Source organism: Pogoniulus pusillus, chromosome 11 (assembly GCF_015220805.1).
Source record: "Pogoniulus pusillus isolate bPogPus1 chromosome 11, bPogPus1.pri, whole genome shotgun sequence".
In the NCBI taxonomy this organism is placed as follows: Eukaryota; Metazoa; Chordata; class Aves; order Piciformes; family Lybiidae; genus Pogoniulus; species Pogoniulus pusillus.
Window position 1 is genome coordinate 29,715,426 of NC_087274.1, and position 17,767 is coordinate 29,733,192.

Sequence of the window (17,767 nt, forward strand, 5' to 3'; positions counted from 1 at the left end):
CAGTCCTTGCTCAGCAAGGGCAAGCCTGTATCAGTGCACACCCAGCCTCACTGGGCAGGTGGCAGCTCTCTAGGACCCCAGAAAAATGGACAACAACCTTCCTGCTGCACTGCAGGGACTGGGGTCTTATTTACTACATCACTCAAAGCTGACAAGATACAAAAGCTTCTCCAAGCCTGGAGAACAGGAGTCTGAGGGGAAGACCTTCTGGCTGTCTACAGCTCCCTGCAAGGAGGCTGGAACCAGGTGAGGGCTGATCTCTCCTCCCAAAGAACAAGCAATAAGACATGAGGAACTGGTCTCAAGCTGTACCAGAGGAGGTTTAGGTTGGACATGAGGGTTGTCAAGGCCTGGCCCAGGCTGCCCAGGGCAGTGGTGGAGTCCCCATCCCTGGAGGAGTTTCAAAGCCCTGTAGATGTGGTGCTGAGGGACACAGCTTAGTGCTGGGTTAAGGGCTGGACTTGACCTTAAGGGTCTCTTCCAACCAAAACAATCCTCTGAAGGAGAGTACGAAGAGCAGGGCGCAGCCAAAGGCTCACTCTGGGGAGCCTCCTTGCCGAAGGAGGGTGGCGCTGAGGCCCGCGGGCAGGCAGCGAGCGCAGGCGGCAGGGGCGGGCGCGGGGCCGCGGGGCACACTCACGTCCGTCTGTACCATCTGGCAGCGCTGGGCGCGGATGCGGCTGACGAAGCCGTAGACGTCCACCTTGCGCTCGGCGTGCATCATGTCGAGCATGGCGTCGATGACGATGAAAGTGCCTGTGCGTCCCACCCCGGCGCTGCGGAGCAGAGGGACAGGCGCTCAGCGCGGCGCGGCCGGCAGCAGCCCGGCGCGTCCCAGCGCGGAGCAAAGAGCAAAAGCTGCTTTGGAGAGGAGAGAGGTCCCCAGCCTGCTGCTCGCCGTGGCCTGAGATGCGCACAGCAACTCCAGCAGCTGCCATGGCCGGAGAGCAGGAGGACGCTGAGCAGGGTGAGCCATAGTGAAAGGTGAGCCAGCTACAGCTTCCAGAGTCCTCATGGGCTGCCTGTTCCTGCCAGTGCCTGCTGCTCCTTCCAGCCACCCCGCACCGAGTGAAGGTGAGCCCATGGAGATGCCCTGATCTGTGCTGGTAACCCAACCATTGAAGAGAAAAAGAAAGAGCAGGCCAGCAGAGGCTGTGCACAGACAAAGCTCAGCTGTCTCCTGAGAAGAAAGCTGGAAAGGTGCATGTGGGAAGCTGACAATGTGAGCATCACTGCCTTTAACTGTGGGAACTTCCTCTACTGAAGCATGGACAGCCTCTGTGGCTCTGCTCTGCCTGAGGCAGCTCCATGGGAGGTCAGACAGAGTGGTCTCCACTCGCGGGCACACCATCAGCTGAGCAGGGTTAGATAGGCAGTAGGGTTCTCAAGGACGGGCACAGGCTGCCCAGGGAGGTGGCTGCATCCCCATGCCCAGAGGTGTTTCAAAGAGACAGAGATGTGGTGCTGAGGGACATGGTTTAGCACCAGCCTTGGCAGAGCTGGACTGGATGATCTTAAAGGTCTTTTCCAACCCAAATGATTCCTTGATTTTATGACTCTGAGCACTGCCTTGTCACAAAAAATTATGTTGCCCTCCTGTGCAGAGAGCCAAGGGAGATGCCACCAATGCCCAGGAATGGTGCCTAGCTGGGCTCACTCAGCATCCAGCTCTCCCACTCAACACAAGGTCTAACACCACTATCTTCTGATTCCAATAAGTTCCTTCAATCCAGATCTATTTTTTCCTAACATTCCCATGTGAAACATTCCTGTTTAACATGGATAAGTTGAACAAAACAAAATGCCTTTGGTACTACACTGGAGATGCTTCCCAAGTGGCCTGTTAGCACAAGAAGGATGTTGAGGTGCTGGAGCATGTCCAAAGAAGAGCAACTAAACTGGTGAAGGGCCCTGACCACAAGTCTTGTGAGGAAGGGTTGATGGAACTGGGCTTGTTTAGCCCTCTGCAACTCACTCAAAGAAGGCTGGAGCCAGGTGAAGTTGGGCTCTCCTTCCAAGGAACAAGCAATGAGACAAGAGGAAACAGCCACAAGTTGCACGAGGGGAGTTTAGGTTGGACACAAGGAACAATTTGTTCCCCAAAAGGGTTGAAAAGCCCTGGAAGAGACTGCCCAGTGCAGTGGTGCAGGTCCCATCCCTGGAGGCAGATGGACGTGGCGCTGAGGGCCATGGTTTAATGGCAGAGGCTTAGCAGTAGTGGTGGGGTTGTGAGCTTTAGGTGAGCAGCTGGACTTGATGACCTGAAATGTCTCCTCCAAGCTCAGCAGTTCTATGACCCTGGAGAGGCAGAGATCAGCACGGCCAGGACGTACCTGCAGTGCACCACTATTGCTCCTGCATACTGGGGATTACAAGTCTTCACCTTCTTCAGGAACTTCAGCATGCCAATGGGGGTGAAGGGCACCCCAAAGTCAGGCCAGCTGGTGAAGTGGAACTGTGTCACCAGGCGCTGAGGCTTCTTGTTCGTGACGTCGCCCACCTGAAGGGGAAACACGGAAGGTTAATGGCAACCCCTCAGATCTCCTCTCCCTCCCCCAAAACAGGGGCAGAGAGGGAGCTGCAGCCCCAAGGCTGAGCTGGACAGCTCAGAAGCACTAAAGTCCACAGGCAAAGGGCACGGAGCCAGGCTCCAGGGCCAAGTCAGTCTATACCAGCAGGACAAGTCAATTGTCCAGCATCACATCCTGCTTCCCAGGAGTGAGAGATGCCAGCCCAGACTTGGCTACAGCTCCAGCCTGGCAGAAACTGCTGTACTCCATTCCCAGCCAGCTCAAATGGAAGCCACTCTTCCATCTTTCTCCAGGCTGTTCAGACTGGAGAAGGCTGCAGGGAGACCTTCTTGTCACCTTTCAGTACTTAGAGGGGACTACAGGAAAGATAGGGAGAGACTCTTCATCAGGGACTGTAGTGATGGTACTAAACTAAAAGAGGGAGATTGAGACTAGAGAGAATGAAGAATTTTTTGCTACTGAGGATGGGGAGACCTCAGCCTATGTTGCCCTGAGAGGTGGTAGATGTCCCACCCCTGGAACCATCTCAAGCCAGGTTGTGTGGTGCTGTGAGCAATCTGCTCTAGTTGCAGATGTCCCTTCCTGACTGCAGGAGGGTTGGACTAGATGGCCTCTGGAGGTTCCTTCCAACCTAAACCATTCCATCATTCTATGATTCTCTGATCCTTGCCCATAGCATCCTTGTACTGAAAGCAGGAGAGGAAACGACCCATGTCTAGGCTGTTGGAGCGTCAGGAGAACCCCATTCAGGGTCCAAACAGGTTTCAGTTACCAGCTCTTCCTTGTCTGCCTTCAAGAGCAGCAGGAAAACAGAGTGACTAAAGCACCCAGAGCCAGCACTGAGATGGGAAAGCAATCAAACCAACACATGGCCCTGGGCTCTGCCTCAGCTCCTGGGATAAATGGGATTATTGGCAGGCACTAAGTATCCAGGGTAACAGCAGGAACTGGCTCTGCTAACATCAGCTGCTGGCCTATGACAGGACTCAATTTCAGCCATGGCATCTATCAGCTTCCTGGCTCTCAGCACAACCATGCTGGTATCTGCTGGGAATGGGCTCCTGGGTGGTTAAGGTGAGCAAATTCTTAACATCTCCTTTTAAAAATGGATGCTGAGGTAATTTCATCCCAACTCTCCTCTCCCAGCAGCTCAAAGGACTAGAGGAGCTCACAGAATCACTATGATCATCAAATCTAACCATCATCTACCTCTACTACTAGAGCACATCCTTGAGCAGCGTATCTAAGTGGCTTTCAAATACATCCAGGCATGGGCATTCAACCACTTCCCTGGGCTGCCTGTTCCTGTCTTTGAGAACCCTCTCAGCAGAGAATTTTTTCCTAATGTCCAACCTCAACCTCTCCAGCAGCAATTTGAGGCCATTGCCTCTTGTCCTGCCACGTGTTCCTTAGCAGATGAGACCAATCCCCTCTTGGCTCCAGCCTCCTTTCAGGGAGCTGTTGAGAGCCATGAGATCTTCCCTCAGCCTTCTCTTCTGCAGGCTACACACCCCCAGTTCCCTCAGCTGCTCCTCCCCAGCCCTGTTCTCCAGACCCTTCCCCAGCTTTGTTGCTCTTCTCTGGACCTGCTCCAGCACCTCAACGTCCTTCTTGGAGTGAGGGGCCCAAAACTGAATCCAGTTCTCAATGTGTGGCCTCACCAGTGCCCAGTACTGGGGGAAAAATCACCTCTCTAGTCCTGCTGGCCACACTATTGCTCATGCAACTCAAGATGCTGGTAGCCTTCTTGACCACCTGGGCACACACTGGCTCATGTGTAGTACCCTCAGGTCCCTTTCCAGCAGGCAGTTTCCAGCCACTCTGCCCCAAGCCTGGAACATTCATGGGGTTGTTGTGACCTAAGTGCAGGACCTGGCACTTGGCCTTGTTGAAGCCCATGTGATGGGCCCCAGCCCATTGATCCAGCCTGCCCAGACCCCTCTGAAGAGCCTTCCTGCCCTGCAGCACATCAACACTCTCAGCTAACTTGGTGTTGTCTGCGAACTTACTGAGGTGCTCTCAATCTCGTCAGGATCACTGATAATGAGATTAAAGAGGAGTGGCCCCAGCACTGAGCTCGCCAGCATCTGCTGGATGCCCAGCACAGGGAGGGGAGGGTCGGGGACAGGAGCACTGGCACCTGCTGGATGCAGAACTTGCGCACGGTGTAATCCACCAGGACGGTCACGTCCTCCACGGACACTCGGATGTTGCCGTAGGTCCAGCAGCCCTGGTCTGGCCAGTACTGAGCACACTTACACTGTGGGGACAGAAAACAGGTGCAGGTGAGCTCAGGTCTCTCTCACACCTGGAACTGGCTCCGAGACATGTCCATGGGCATGAGGTGTGCCAGATTCAGGTGCAGCTGAGTTGGACACCAACCTAAGAAGCCTTCTGGCACCTACCTCTTTCCTCTCTTTCAGGTTGGTCACCATGACAATTGTTGCTGTGTTTTGCTCCCAAATCATCCTCCAAAAATCGTTCACTGTTTCTTCCTTTGGTCCTAAGGGGAAAGTAAGAAGGAAAAGTGGTCTTTGGCACACCCTCAAGGGCTGGGATTGAAGGCCAGGGCATGAGAAGTGACGCCCCTCGGATGATGCAGCACGGTTTTTGCCAGTAGATGTCAGCACAGGAAGGGTTTTGGTATCCAGCAGTTGCAGCTATCACACAGGAGCTGGGCTTTTGGGATACGTTTTATGGTGAGAAATTCCTCTTTTGGCCCCAGTAGAGGAAACCAGACAAATGGAGCATGGAAATGACTTGCCCAAGGTCACCCAGGAAGCCTGTGCAAGCAGTTCACAGAAGCCCTGTCCCTGAGCTTTGTGTCAGAACCCATTTCAGCGCGGCACAAGGATGGTTAACTGCTGCCTGCAACACAAGGACCTGACTCAACCTAGACCTCCCCTGCCAGGCCTTAGGCAAAGGATGAGCCAAGAGAACAGCAGAGCCAAAGCTTCACCCCAGCCTGGTATTGCTGAAGAACCAGTTCCAGCCTTCCTCCTCCAGCAAGAACCAGGCAAAGTGGCAGGCCATGTCCTAACCCACTTGCAAGCCAAGAGAGGAAATGCAAACCACCTCCTACGGTCATAGAATTATCCTTTCACTAACATGAATCTCCCTCCAAGGGGGCACCTTGGTTTACAGACATTGCTTCAACCAGTCCAAGGAAAGCAAGAGAGCTGGAGGCTCACAGGTGGTGCATGCAAGGTGGTGATGCTCTGGGGGCAGCTGAGCTTGGAAAGACTTGTGATGCTTGTTGCCCTAAGTAGCTGAGTCCTGCCTCTCCTCTGAAAACCACAGGCAATTTCTCTCCAGGGGCACGAGACCATGACCTGGTCTGCCAAGGTTTGAAAAGGAGAAATCACAGAATCATTAACCCAGCACTGCCAGATCACCACTGGACCACGTCCCTCAGCAACACTTCACATGGCTTTTAAAGCCCTCCAGGGATTGAGGCTCCACCACTATCCTGGGCAGCCTGTTCCAGGCCTTTTGAGGAAGATATCCTTCCTCACATCCAACCTACACCTCCCCTGGTGCAACTTGAGGCCATTTCCTCTTCACACAGAATCACACAGAAACATTCCAGTTGGAATGCCTGATCTAGGATAGGGTGTCCCTGCCCATGGCAGAGAGGTTGGAACTAGATGATCCAACCCTGATTGATTCTATGATAAGACTCTCAGGATCACCAGGTCCAACTGATATCCCTACTCTTGTCCTATTGCTTTTTAATAGGGAGAAGAATCAGAGCCCCACCTGAATCCAGCCTCCTTTCAGGGAGTTGTAGAGAGGCAAAAGGTCTCCCCTCAGCCTCCTTTTCTTCAGGCTGAACACCCCCAGTTCCCTCAGCTGCTCCTCCCCAGCCATGCTCTCCAGACCCTTAAGCTTTGTTGCCCTTCTCTGGACACACTCCAGCACTTCCATGCCTGTCTTGCAGTGAGTGGAACAGATGTGAGGAGTTAAGCAGCTCACTGGCAGCATTTCCAGAGATCAGAACCACCTGCAGCTCTGGGCTGGGGTGGAAGGATGAGGCAAAGGGCAAAAATCCTCTGATCCCCTCTTGCAATCTGCATGTCCCATGTAGGGCTTCTCCACAACACACCCAGCACTGCTCTTCGACTTGCAAAACCATTTTGGGAACAAACTTTGTTCCCAAACCTCCTTCTGACCAGGGCTGTCCTGCAAGGAGCTGTGCTGTGACCTGGCACAGCTTCAGAGGGCAGAAGGAGCCCAACTCAACCACCAGCAGAGAGAGATACAGAATAACAGACTGCTTACCTTGTGCAGCAATGAACTTGTTTTTCTCTTGGTACCCCTGCAGAGAAAAGGGAGACAAAGATGAGTACGTTCAGCACACAAGAACCACGAAATGCATCCACACCATGGACAGCCACTGCCTGCTCTGTGCCTCAGGGCCCCCCAGGCAGAGAAGGGTCTGCAGCCCCTGAAGGGATAAACAGCACTGACAGTGGGACAGAAATGATGGCAAATCCCTCTGCCAAGGGTCCTTGCCTCACAGCAACGCTCTCCATGCTCCTGTGAGGTGGGAGTGACCCCACTTGTTGGCAAAGAACACTAATGAAGTGGCACCTGTCAGCCTTTCTGCTGGAATCACAGCCTGCATCCAGAGCACCAGGTGAAAAGGAGCATTCATCTTTGGGAGGTGGAGCTGTTGAGCCCATGGGGTTGGCTATGTTCCCAAAGGGCAGTCACTGAGGAGGACAGTAAAAAGCTCCTTTGGGTCTTCCTTTTTTTTATATGCCTTCATCTCTCTCCAGGTCTTCTTCTTCCTATCAACCTTCCAATTTCTCTGAACTATGTGGTGATAACCACATGGGACCCATCTCCTCCTGGAAGTAGAGTGGGGCTTCACAGGAAGGATGTGGCCCTGCTGAGGTGAGTCCAGAGCAGAGCCATGAACATGATCAGAGAGCTGGAGCACCTCTCCTGTGAACACAGGCTGAGAGTTGGGATTATTCAGCCTGGAGAAGGCTCCAAGGAGACCTTGGAGCAACATTCCAATATCTGAAGGACACCTAGAGGAAGGCTGGGGAGGGACTGTTTAGAAGGGCCTGTGGGGATAGGATGAGGGCAGTGGTTTGAAACTGGAACAGGGGAGATTTCAGTTGGACATCAGGAAGAAATTCTTGATAATGAGGGTAGGGAAATATGGAACACATTGCCCAGAGATGTACTTGAGGCTCCATCCCTGGAGACATTCAAGGTCAAACTTGGCAGGGCCCTGAGCAACCCGCTCTGGCTGCAGACATCCTTGCTCACTGCAGGGATGTTGGACAAGATGACCTTCGAGGGTCCCTTCCAACCCAGTGCATTCTGTGCTTCTGTTCCAGCTGGGTTCCTTGATTTCCTTTCAGCTGCCTTTCCCACAGCCAGGCCTGCAAGCTGGGAAGGACTGCTGACAAACCAGCCCCATCACTCATCAGCTGTTAATCAGAAATCCCCAGTCCCTGCAGGAACAGTTCCCAAGGCCCTTCCAAACCAGCTGGCTCAGATTTGCAGCACCCCAAGGAGTCTAAGTGTGGAAAGCAGAGGTGGGAAGAGACGTGACTATGGCAACACAACCAAGCAAGGGGAGAGGTACAACCAGAATCTGAGTGTCAGCTCTCAGCCTCTTATTCCATCCAGTATTGCCTGGGCTCATGACTTGGAGTGGAGCACATTGAGCCCTACCTCGGCCAGGCAGAGATTAGAAGATCAAAGAACAGTATCATTTATTGTTCTGGAGTTGCTGAGGAGATGGTAACACAGGAGGTGGTTTCTTAACCACCCTCTCCCAGGCACAAGTCACACCCCATAAAATCCCCCTGCTCCTGGTGGGACCAGGGACCGCTGGCTGGGCAGAGATGTCCCCTTTAGAGCACAAAACTCACATTAATGAAGGAGGCATTGATGTAGTCGGAGTCAGGAACCCCCTCAACAGGAGTCAGGTGAACCCTGGAATGATCATCTGCAGGAAAATTAAAGCTCTGCATTAAAACCAACTCCCTCCACTCAGCTGGCACCAGACCTGCTGAGGAAGCCTGGTGTTGGGAGTGCAGCCTGGGCTTGCTGGCTCCCCCCTGGCCCCTAACACCTTTATGCCCCCAAATTCTTCTCCCTTCAGCTCAGAGAGGTGCTCGACCTCACTTGGGGAAGGTTCTTGCAGATGTAAGGAGGTGCCCAAGGCAGCCTATGGCACTTGACAGGAGCTGGCTGTGCTGCCATTTCCCACCCCTATCATTTTCCAAGGGCTCCTGACCACTGACAGCTTCAGGAAGCTTCTCCTTGTAGGTACCTGAGGCTAAACCAGTTGCAACCACCCACCCAGGAGGCGAAACAACCTCAAACACATCCTTACCCACCCCAAAACCAGGAATGGGAGCCCTGGCAGGGCCACCAGCTGTTTCCTATTTCCACCCCCAGTCAGCTCTGATACCTACAGGGCAGAATGTTCACATATCTGTTCTTCTCCTTGTTCTCCTCCTTGGAAGCAGCTTCACATGTGGCCTGTATGGGACACGCTGGGAGAGCCTGCAATGGCAGGAAAGCAGAGTTTCCATGATGTTGCTGAATACTGGAACAGGCTGCCCAGGGATGCAGACCTGGTGTAGCCCTGGGCAGCCTGATCTAGTTAGAGGTGTCCCTGGTCACTGCAGAGATGCTGGACAAGATGATCAAACCCAGTGCAATCTGTGGATGCTCCTACTCATGGCATGGCAGTAACCACACCACCTCTGGTGTGTTGGTGCGCACCACATCTGAGCATCCTGCCCCTTCAGACACGTCCCCACCACCTCCACCCCTCCCCTCCACCCCAGAACCAGCTCCTTGTCCCCAGGGCAACCATTTAAGCAGCCTGGGCTGGACTAGAGGTAGCAAATCCCTTCTGAAAGGTAATATCTGGAGTCTCGGGACGCATGGACACGAGGTGGCAGCAAAGTCTCCAAAACCAAACCCACCAGCCCAGCAGTCCAGGAGTTCGTTTCTGCGCGCGGAGGCTGCTGCTGAGGCATCCTCCAGCAGGTACAGGGATGGGAATGGACACCCAGGCAAGGGCTGATTTTTCATCCAGTAGTGCTGGGGACATCTGGGATAGGGAGTGCTGGGGTCACAGATGATGTGATGCTGTCCCAGTCCCAGCAGCTGGGTTTCATGCTGGAGCAGAGCAAGGGCTTCTCAGCACCACTGTTCCCCAGGACTAGAATCAGTCTCCCCAGCTTGCAGCCTGAGGCACAGAAGACCTTCAATCAAGCTCCCAGATAAGCTCTTCAGAAGCACAACGTCCAGCACCATCACTTTACTGACTCCATCTCCCCAGGCTGCTACGCTGGTCCCTGCCTGGCACCGCTGCGGCTCCTCCCTAGGGTACCACCTGCTTTGTTCCCGCTCTGCCAGGCTGCACCAGGTTTTTCCCTGCTGTGCACCCTAAGGCTGACAGCAAGAGCAGGGTGTGAGGGCGAGCAGCGAAGGCACTCACGTTGAACTCCTCCCTGAAGAGCTTGTTGTCGTCGGCCATGCGGCGGTTGATCTCCTCCTCCAGCTTGTCCACGGGCAGAGGAGGGTATTTGCGGTTGGTGCTGGGGGAGCGGGCGAGCAGCGGCATGCTCTGGGGCTCTGCAACGACACACGGCCGTCAGAGGTGCCCACCCAGCTGCTCCCCCTGCCCAGCACTCAGCCAAGCCCAGCTGGGCACAGGGACCTTGTGCAGCCTCGGCTCTCCACGTTTACAGCCATATGAGAAGTCCCTCTGCAGCCTTCCTCCAGGTATTGGAAGGCAGCTCTAAGGTCCTCCCACAGCCTTTTATTCTCTAGTCTGAACTACCCCAGCTCCCTCAGCCTATCCTCACAGCAGAGGTGTTCCAGCTGTAGTCCCAAGCTTCATGTCTTCTTTAAGAAAAGGGGCCTGCAACAGTATCACAGTATCACCAGGGTTGGAAGAGACCTCACAGATCATCAAGTCCAACCCTTTACCACAGAGCTCAAGGCCAGACCATGGCACCAAGTGCCACGTCCAGTCCTGCCTTGAACAGCTCCAGGGACGGCGACTCCACCACCTCCCCGGGCAGCCCATTCCAGTGTCCAATGACTCTCTCAGGGAAGAACTTTCTCCTCACCTCCAGCCTAAATCTCCCCTGGCACAGCCTGAGGCTGTGTCCTCTTGTTCTGGTGCTGGCCACCTGAGAGAAGAGAGCAACCTCCTCCTGGCCACAACCACCCCTCAGGTAGTTGTAGACAGCAATAAGGTCACCCCTGAGCCTCCTCTTCTCCAGGCTAAACAATCCCAGCTCCCAACAAAGCTGGGGAGGGATTTTTCAGGATATCAGGGAGTGACAGGACTAGGGGGAGTGGAGCAAAGCTGGAGATGGGTAGGATCAGGCTGGACGTGAGGAGGAAGTTGTTCAGCATGCGAGTGGTGAGAGCCTGGAATGGGTTGCCCAGGGAGCTGGTTGAGGCCCCATCCCTGAAGGTGTTTAAGGCCAGGCTGGATGAGGCTGTGGCCAGGCTGCTCTAGGGTAGGGTGTCCCTGGGTATTGCAGGGGGGTTGGGACTGGTTGATCCTTGTGGTCCCTTCCAACCCTGACTGATTCTGTGATTCTAAATTTAAATGTGTCTATGTTCCATGAAACAGAAGGAAAAGTTTTTCCCTGTGAGGGTGACAGAACCCTCTAATAGGCTGCCCAGGGAGGCTGTGGAGTCTCCCTCTCTGGAGATGTTCAAGACCTGCCTGGATATGTTCCTGTGGCATCTGGTCTAGGAGATCCTGCTCTGGCAGGGGTGTTGGACTGGATGAGCTTTCAAGGTCCCTTCCAGCCCCTGACATTCTGTGAAATATTAATAGTATCATAGAATGGGTTAGGTTGGAAGGGACCTCAAGGATCATCCAGTTCCAACCCCCTGCCATAGGCAGGGACACCTCCCACTAGAACAGGTCACTTAAGGCCTCATCCAACCTGACCTTGAACACCTCCAGGGAAGGAGCAGCCACAACCTCCCTGGGCAACCTGTGCCAGTGTCTCACCACCCTCACTGGAAAGAACTTCTTCCTAACATCTAGTTTGAATCTCCCCTCTGCCAGTTTGAACCCATTACTCCTTGTCCTGTCATTGCCAGACCCTGTCAACAGTCCCTCCCCAGCCTTCCTGCAGGTCCCCTTCATGTTCACCATCTCCTGTATTTTCACAGAATGGATGGGTTGGAAGTGACCTCAAAGATCATCTAGTTCCAAGCCTGTGCCACAGGCAGGGGCATTTTCCACTAGAATTGGGTTGCTCAAAGTCCCAACCTACTTAAAATTTCCTGGTCTTTTGCTCTTCCTGTGGGTGGTACACAGAAGCCTGGGGATGCTGTGATAAGAAACTCTTCCAGCACCTGTACATGAGCACTGTGCTATTGTAGAGGGAGAATGGGACAACGAGGACCAAAACTAACAAACTCCAGGCTTGGGGCAAAGTGGCTGGTGGAAAAGGACCTGGGGCTCTTGATCACTAAAGATGTGCCAGCAGTGTGCTAAGGTGGCCAACAAGGCCAACAGCACCCTGGCCTGCATCAGCAATAGAGTGGTCAGCAGGACCAGGGCAGTGACAGTGCCCCTGTAGTGGCCACTGACTGGTGAGGCCACACATTGAGTACTGGGTTTAGTCTTGGGCCTCTTGCTCCAAGGAGGACACTGAGGTGCTGGAGTGTGTCCAGATAAAAGCAACAAAGCTGGTGAAGGGTCTGGAGAACAGGGCTGGGGAGGAGCAGGGGAAGGAACTGGAGATGAGATGGTCAGCCTGGAGAAGAGGAGGCTGAGGGAAGCCTCCACTGCTCTCTACAAGTCCTTGAAAGGAGTGTGGAGCCAGGTGGGTGTTGGTCTCTTCTCCCAAGTGATGGGAGAAGAAGAAATGGCATCAAGCTGTGCCAGGGAAGGTTTAGGTTGGACATGAGGAACAATTCCTCCCCCCAAAGGGTTTTCAAGGCCTGGCCCAGGCTGCCTAGGGCAGTGGTGGAGTCTCCATCCCTGGAGGGGTTTCAGAACTGTGTAGATGTGGTGCCAAGGGACATGGTTTAGTGGTGACCTGGCAGTGCTAGGTTGGACTTGACCTTAAAGGTCTCTTTCAACCAAAAGAATTCTATGGTTCTATGATAATAAGAAACTCTTTGAACACCCTGTGGTCAAGGATTACACTATTAGAGAGGTAAGAGAGGGCAATGAGGACCAGGTGATCAACACTGGTGGATTCACTTTGAATTCAGACTTCACCCTTGCTCACACAGAACATCTGGCACCAACACAGTGATACAGCTCCCAGGTGGACACAGCAAAATTGGCTGCTGCTCTTGCTTCTCTAGTAAAGCCAAGAGAGGCCACGTGAGGGTTATACCAACACCACTGATGCTTTAGGAAGTTCACACCTTTGTTCACAGCGATGTAAAATGGATTGGGAAGGTCTCAGCTGCCAACATAAAGAAACAAGTGCTGATTTTCAGTTAGCACTTGCTCTGAAGGTGCTCAGAAGTAGCTCAGGAAAAGGACCTGAACTGAGTCACAGTTCCTCTTCAGCTTTTACTTTGGTGCCTACACAAGGATGGATATGCTCAGCTTCAGACCCTCCAAAGGCTCAAAGCCAGAAATCGAAGCAAGCTCAGGGACAGAAGAGTTCAGACATCACATTTGGTTTGGACAGAAGAGCTCAGACATCACATTTGGTTTGCAAAGAGTTTAAAATGGCATTTGTGCATTTTAAGGAACCCCAGAATTACTCCAGAGGACAGACAGTAGCAAAAAGTGGTCAGCTATTGGAAGAAGCTTCCCAAGGAGGTGGTGGAGTCACCACCCCTGGAGGTGTTCAAGAAACCTGTGGTCATGGCACTTGGGGACATGATTTAATGGGACATGCTGGTCTTAGGCTGTTGGTCAGACTCGATGATCTTAGAGGTCTTTTCCAACCTTAATGATTCTAAGATTCTGTTCCCTGCTTTGTGCCAGCAATCTAAGTTTGGTGTCTACAATTAACATGAAGATCTGAGCTTTAATCAGCCATGACCCTGATTGAAAAGAGTAGAAGGATATGTAATTAATTCACCAAGGTGTGTTCTCCAGTAAAAGAAGCTTACTTGAGCCCAAGAAATACTGTGACAACTCCAGAGGAGCTGTGAGCAGTTTAGTGCTGGAAGGGATTTTAACAGTAACCACTTGAGGACAAACCTTTTGCCACTGGAATGAAAATCAGGAAGTAAATATTTTCTCCTCCAAAAGCTTGTCAAAAATAATGGAAAACACAGAAGGTCCAGAACAAAAAACAAATGAAAACATAAAGGAAGAAAATAGTTTCCTCCAAAACTGTGAGGTGGGAGGAGATCTGCTAAGTCCCCAAGCTCTGTCACTGCACTGGGCTCAGTGCCACATCCAGGAGCTTCCCTGGACTGTCTTCTGGTGTCTCTGTGCTATTCTGGTGCACTGATATTTATTCTGGGGTATAATATTTATGATATTCCCACCAGGAACAATACAAATCCATACTCAGGACCTCCTCTGTGTGCCCTTTCAAGACCTTTCTCAAACAGAACAGCACTTTCATGTGCTCAGTCACCTCCCCAAACCAGTACTCAGTTTCCCCATCTCATTTGGCCAGTAAGACCCCACTGTTAGCTACATGCCTGTAGAGCTCACCAGTACAGGTAAAGAGCTGACCTGCTGGGAAGTAGCTCTGCAGAGAAGGACCTGGGAGTCCCAGCAGGAAACAAGTTCACTCTGAGCCAGCAAGGTGACCTCATGGCTGAAAAGGCCAGTGGGATCCTGGGGTGCATTTAGAAGAGTGTGACCAGTAAGTCAAAGGAGGTTCTCCTCTCCTGTCTACTCAGCCCTGGTGAGACCACACCTGCTGGAGGAGTGTTTCATAGCCCTGCCCTACTTCTACATTTTCTACTCCTTTACTCTGCCCTAGGGAAGCCATATCTGGAGTACTGTGTCCAGTTCTGAGCTCCCCAGCTGAAGAGGGACAGGGCTATGGAGATGTTGAGGTGCCTTCAGCATCTCTGTGAGGAGGAGGAAAGGTTGAGAGCCCTGGGGCTGTTTAGCCTGGAGAAGAGCAGCCTGAGAGGGGAGCTTCTCAATGCTCAGCAAGAGCTAAAGTGTGGGGGGCAAGGAATGGGGCCAGACACTTGTTAGTGGTGCCCATGACAGGGAAAGGAGCACAAACTGGAACCCAGCAGGTTCAATCTGAACAGGAGGAGAAACTTTGGTGTGAGAGTGCTGAAGCAGAGCCCTGAAGCAGGCTGCCCAGAGAGGTTGTGGAGCCTCATTCTCTTGAGAGATTTCAACCCCTCTGGACATTGTGTTCCTGGGCAAGCTGCTGTGGGTGACCCTGCTTTAGCAGGGGGGTTGGACTGGATGTCTCCAGAGGTCCTTTGCAACTCCCACTGTGCTGGAATTCTGTGAGGCTGCATGTATATAAAATATATATATATCTAGGAGCAGGTGTTGATCTGTTGGAGGGCAGGACAGCCCTGCAAAGGGACCTTGACAGGCTGGATGGGTGGGCAGAGGCCAATGGGATGAGACTGAACAAGGCCAAGCGGAGACTTCTACACTTTGGCCACAACAACCCCAAGCAGCACTACAGGCTGGGGACAGAGTGGCTGAGAGCAGCCAGGCAGAAAGGGAGCTGGGGGTGCTGGGAGAGAGGAGCTGAAGATGAGCCAGCAGTGTGCCCAGGTGGCCAAGAGAGCCAATGGCATCCTGGGCTGGAGCAGCAACAGTGTTGCCAGTAGGACAAGGGAGGTTCTTCTGCCCCTGTACTCAGCACTGCTCAGGCCACACCTTGAGTGCTGTGTCCAGTTCTGGGCTCCTCCATTCAAGAGAGATGTTGAGGTGATGGAAGGTGTCCAGAGGAGGGCAACGAAGCTGGTGAGGGGCCTGGAACACAAACCCTATGAGGAGAGGCTGAGGGAGCTGGGGGTGTGCAGCCTGCAGAAGAGGAGGCTCAGGGCAGAGCTCATTGCTGTCTACAACTCCCAGAAGGGAGGCTGTAGCCAGGTGGGGTTGGTCTCTTCTGCCAGGCAAGCAGCAACAGAAGAAGGAGACACAGTCTCAAGTCGTGCCAGGGGAGGTCTAGGCTGGATGTTAGGAGAAAGTTCTTCACAGAGAGAGTGATTGGCATGGAATGGGCTGCCCAGGGAGGTGGTGGAGTCACCATCCCTGGAGGTGTTGAAGAAAAGCCTGGCTGAGGCACTTAGTGCTATGGTCTGGTTGATTGGCCAGGGCTGGGTGCTAGGTTGGACTGGATGATCTTGGAGGTCTCCTCCAATCTTGTTGATTCTATGGTTCTATTCTATGTCTTATGTCTGTGCTGGAAGAGGGAAGGCAATACATGGATAGGTCTGTCCTGCCCAGAGAGCTGCCCTGGAGAGCACAAAGCAGTCCTGCTGCTGCCTCTTCAAGGGTTTGACATTTTGGTAATGTTTTAGAGTTTTTAGGGGAAATGGTGGATATTTCACCAGCTAACTTGGACTGATTCCAAGCAGGAAACCCTAGAATATTCTGCTGTTGTTCTGAAGAATGTTTGCATCAACTCTTTTTGATGTGAACAGGCATCTGTGAGGTGTGTTTTTGCTCCCCACGTTGCACCGACGCGGGTCTCACCTGCATCATCTGTCCGGCCGTTGGACAGTCGGAAGGAGTTGGAGTGACTCCCTGCTTGCTTGTATTTCTTGAACCTACCAAAGACAAAGGGGTGGAGAACATCAGTAGCTACTCAGGTCACTTTCTGGGTGAGAGATGCAGTCAGAAGTGTGTCCTATGAGTTCTCTTGGCTTGATGAACTAGCTGGTGGGTCCGAGAGGCTATAGGACCTCTAAAATCCTTCCTATGAGCCTAAATTTGACCACATCTGGAAAGGCTGCAGCAGACCAGAGCAAGGTGAAAGCCAGAAAGCTCTAAGGCTGCTATTTATGGAGGACACCCCAAGGAGCTCCTGCTCCATGGGTTGATCCAGCAAAGCACATAAACCCCAGGTTGATCCACCCTTCTGCAGCACAGCTTTTAACTTGAAGCAGATGCTTGCACTGGCTGGCCTGGAGCAAAGGGTTTTGCTGAATCACTGGGCAGGCGGTGGCAAGCAGAAACCCTTTTGGAAGGGCTGGAAGCCAGGTGGGGAGGACTCAAACTCCCAGCTCCTGGAGGCAAAACTCTCCTCAGCCTCACTGCTGTGAGGGCAGGCCCACAGCCAAGACACCAAGGGAATTTTTCCACCACTAAGGAAATTGTTTTTTCTTCTTTTATTAACTTATTTAATCGCCACTGTAGGGAGTGGATGAAAATGGTTACTGCAGGTGAATGAACACCCTCTGCTTGCTGAGCAGATATGTGCTCAGGAGCTGGGGAGGCTGCACTTGGAGCAGTCCAGATGCTTGGATCTGGTGAAAATGAACTTAACATGCTCTGTTATGCTCTAGTTCCAGGTGCAGCACCACCCAGCACTCTGGCTGTACCCCATTCACAGCAGAAGATGCACAGGCACCACGCATAGGTCTGGTACCCAAGGCAGAACCTGGCTCTGGATGTCAGATCATGTTTGACACCAAGATGGGAAGCCAGGAATAACATCCCTGTTCATACATGGAAAGGACTTTCTGGCTCAAGTTCAGCTTCCCTGGATGACTCAGTCCAACACCCTCAGCCTTGCACAGAAACCTCACCTGTTTTCTAACCACACTGACAGGAGCTGGGAGTTTAAAACACCCTACTAAATAGGACACACAAAGATGAGCTTCATCAAGGCAGGAGTAAGCCAGCACCTCCCAGATAACCCCAAACATCACTTCCATTATCCTTACAGGTTTCTTTGGAAAAACATGGCTGTGTCAGCCTCCAGCTTCTGGAACATGACTCATTCAGGCATTAATTTTTGTCAGACAAGAGAAGTCAGCATGAAATAATCTCTTACCTTAACATGTACAGCACAATAATAATAAATACTATGACTAGAAGGGAAGACAGGGCCACCATCACAGCTATGATTGGAGTCTCATCTGCAGAAGGAACAGAGAAGTGTGGGTAGAAACATCAGAAAACATCAGTGGCAGCATTCAATGGGCCTCTGCAATCGCTGCTGGCAAAATATCATCACCATTACCATCATCATCACCATCTTTATCATCATCACCACCACTTTCATCTTTACCATCATCACCACTATTGCCACCATCATCACCACCATCATCATCTTCATTACCACCATTGTCACCATCTT

General features: G+C 52.5%; 1 protein-coding gene across 4 annotated transcripts in view; it reads right to left on the reverse strand.

The window, feature by feature from the left end:
• PTPRA (protein tyrosine phosphatase receptor type A) overlaps positions 1-17,767 on the reverse strand; it is a 162,349-nt gene that overhangs the window by 8,648 nt on the left and 135,934 nt on the right. For 3 of the 4 annotated variants that reach the window (XM_064151661.1, XM_064151660.1, XM_064151662.1), the window contains 10 exons: positions 17,462-17,546; positions 16,159-16,232; positions 10,012-10,148; positions 8,975-9,065; positions 8,426-8,502; positions 6,813-6,849; positions 4,937-5,034; positions 4,672-4,791; positions 2,334-2,500; positions 641-776 (listed from right to left, as the gene is read on the reverse strand). In XM_064151661.1, coding sequence (XP_064007731.1) covers positions 641-776; positions 2,334-2,500; positions 4,672-4,791; positions 4,937-5,034; positions 6,813-6,849; positions 8,426-8,502; positions 8,975-9,065; positions 10,012-10,148; positions 16,159-16,232; positions 17,462-17,546 — 1,022 coding nt within the window. Of the gene's footprint in view, positions 1-640; positions 777-2,333; positions 2,501-4,671; positions 4,792-4,936; positions 5,035-6,812; positions 6,850-7,001; positions 7,046-8,425; positions 8,503-8,974; positions 9,066-10,011; positions 10,149-16,158; positions 16,233-17,461; positions 17,547-17,767 lie in introns of those variants that run through there. The other variant, XM_064151663.1, reaches the window with a different exon arrangement.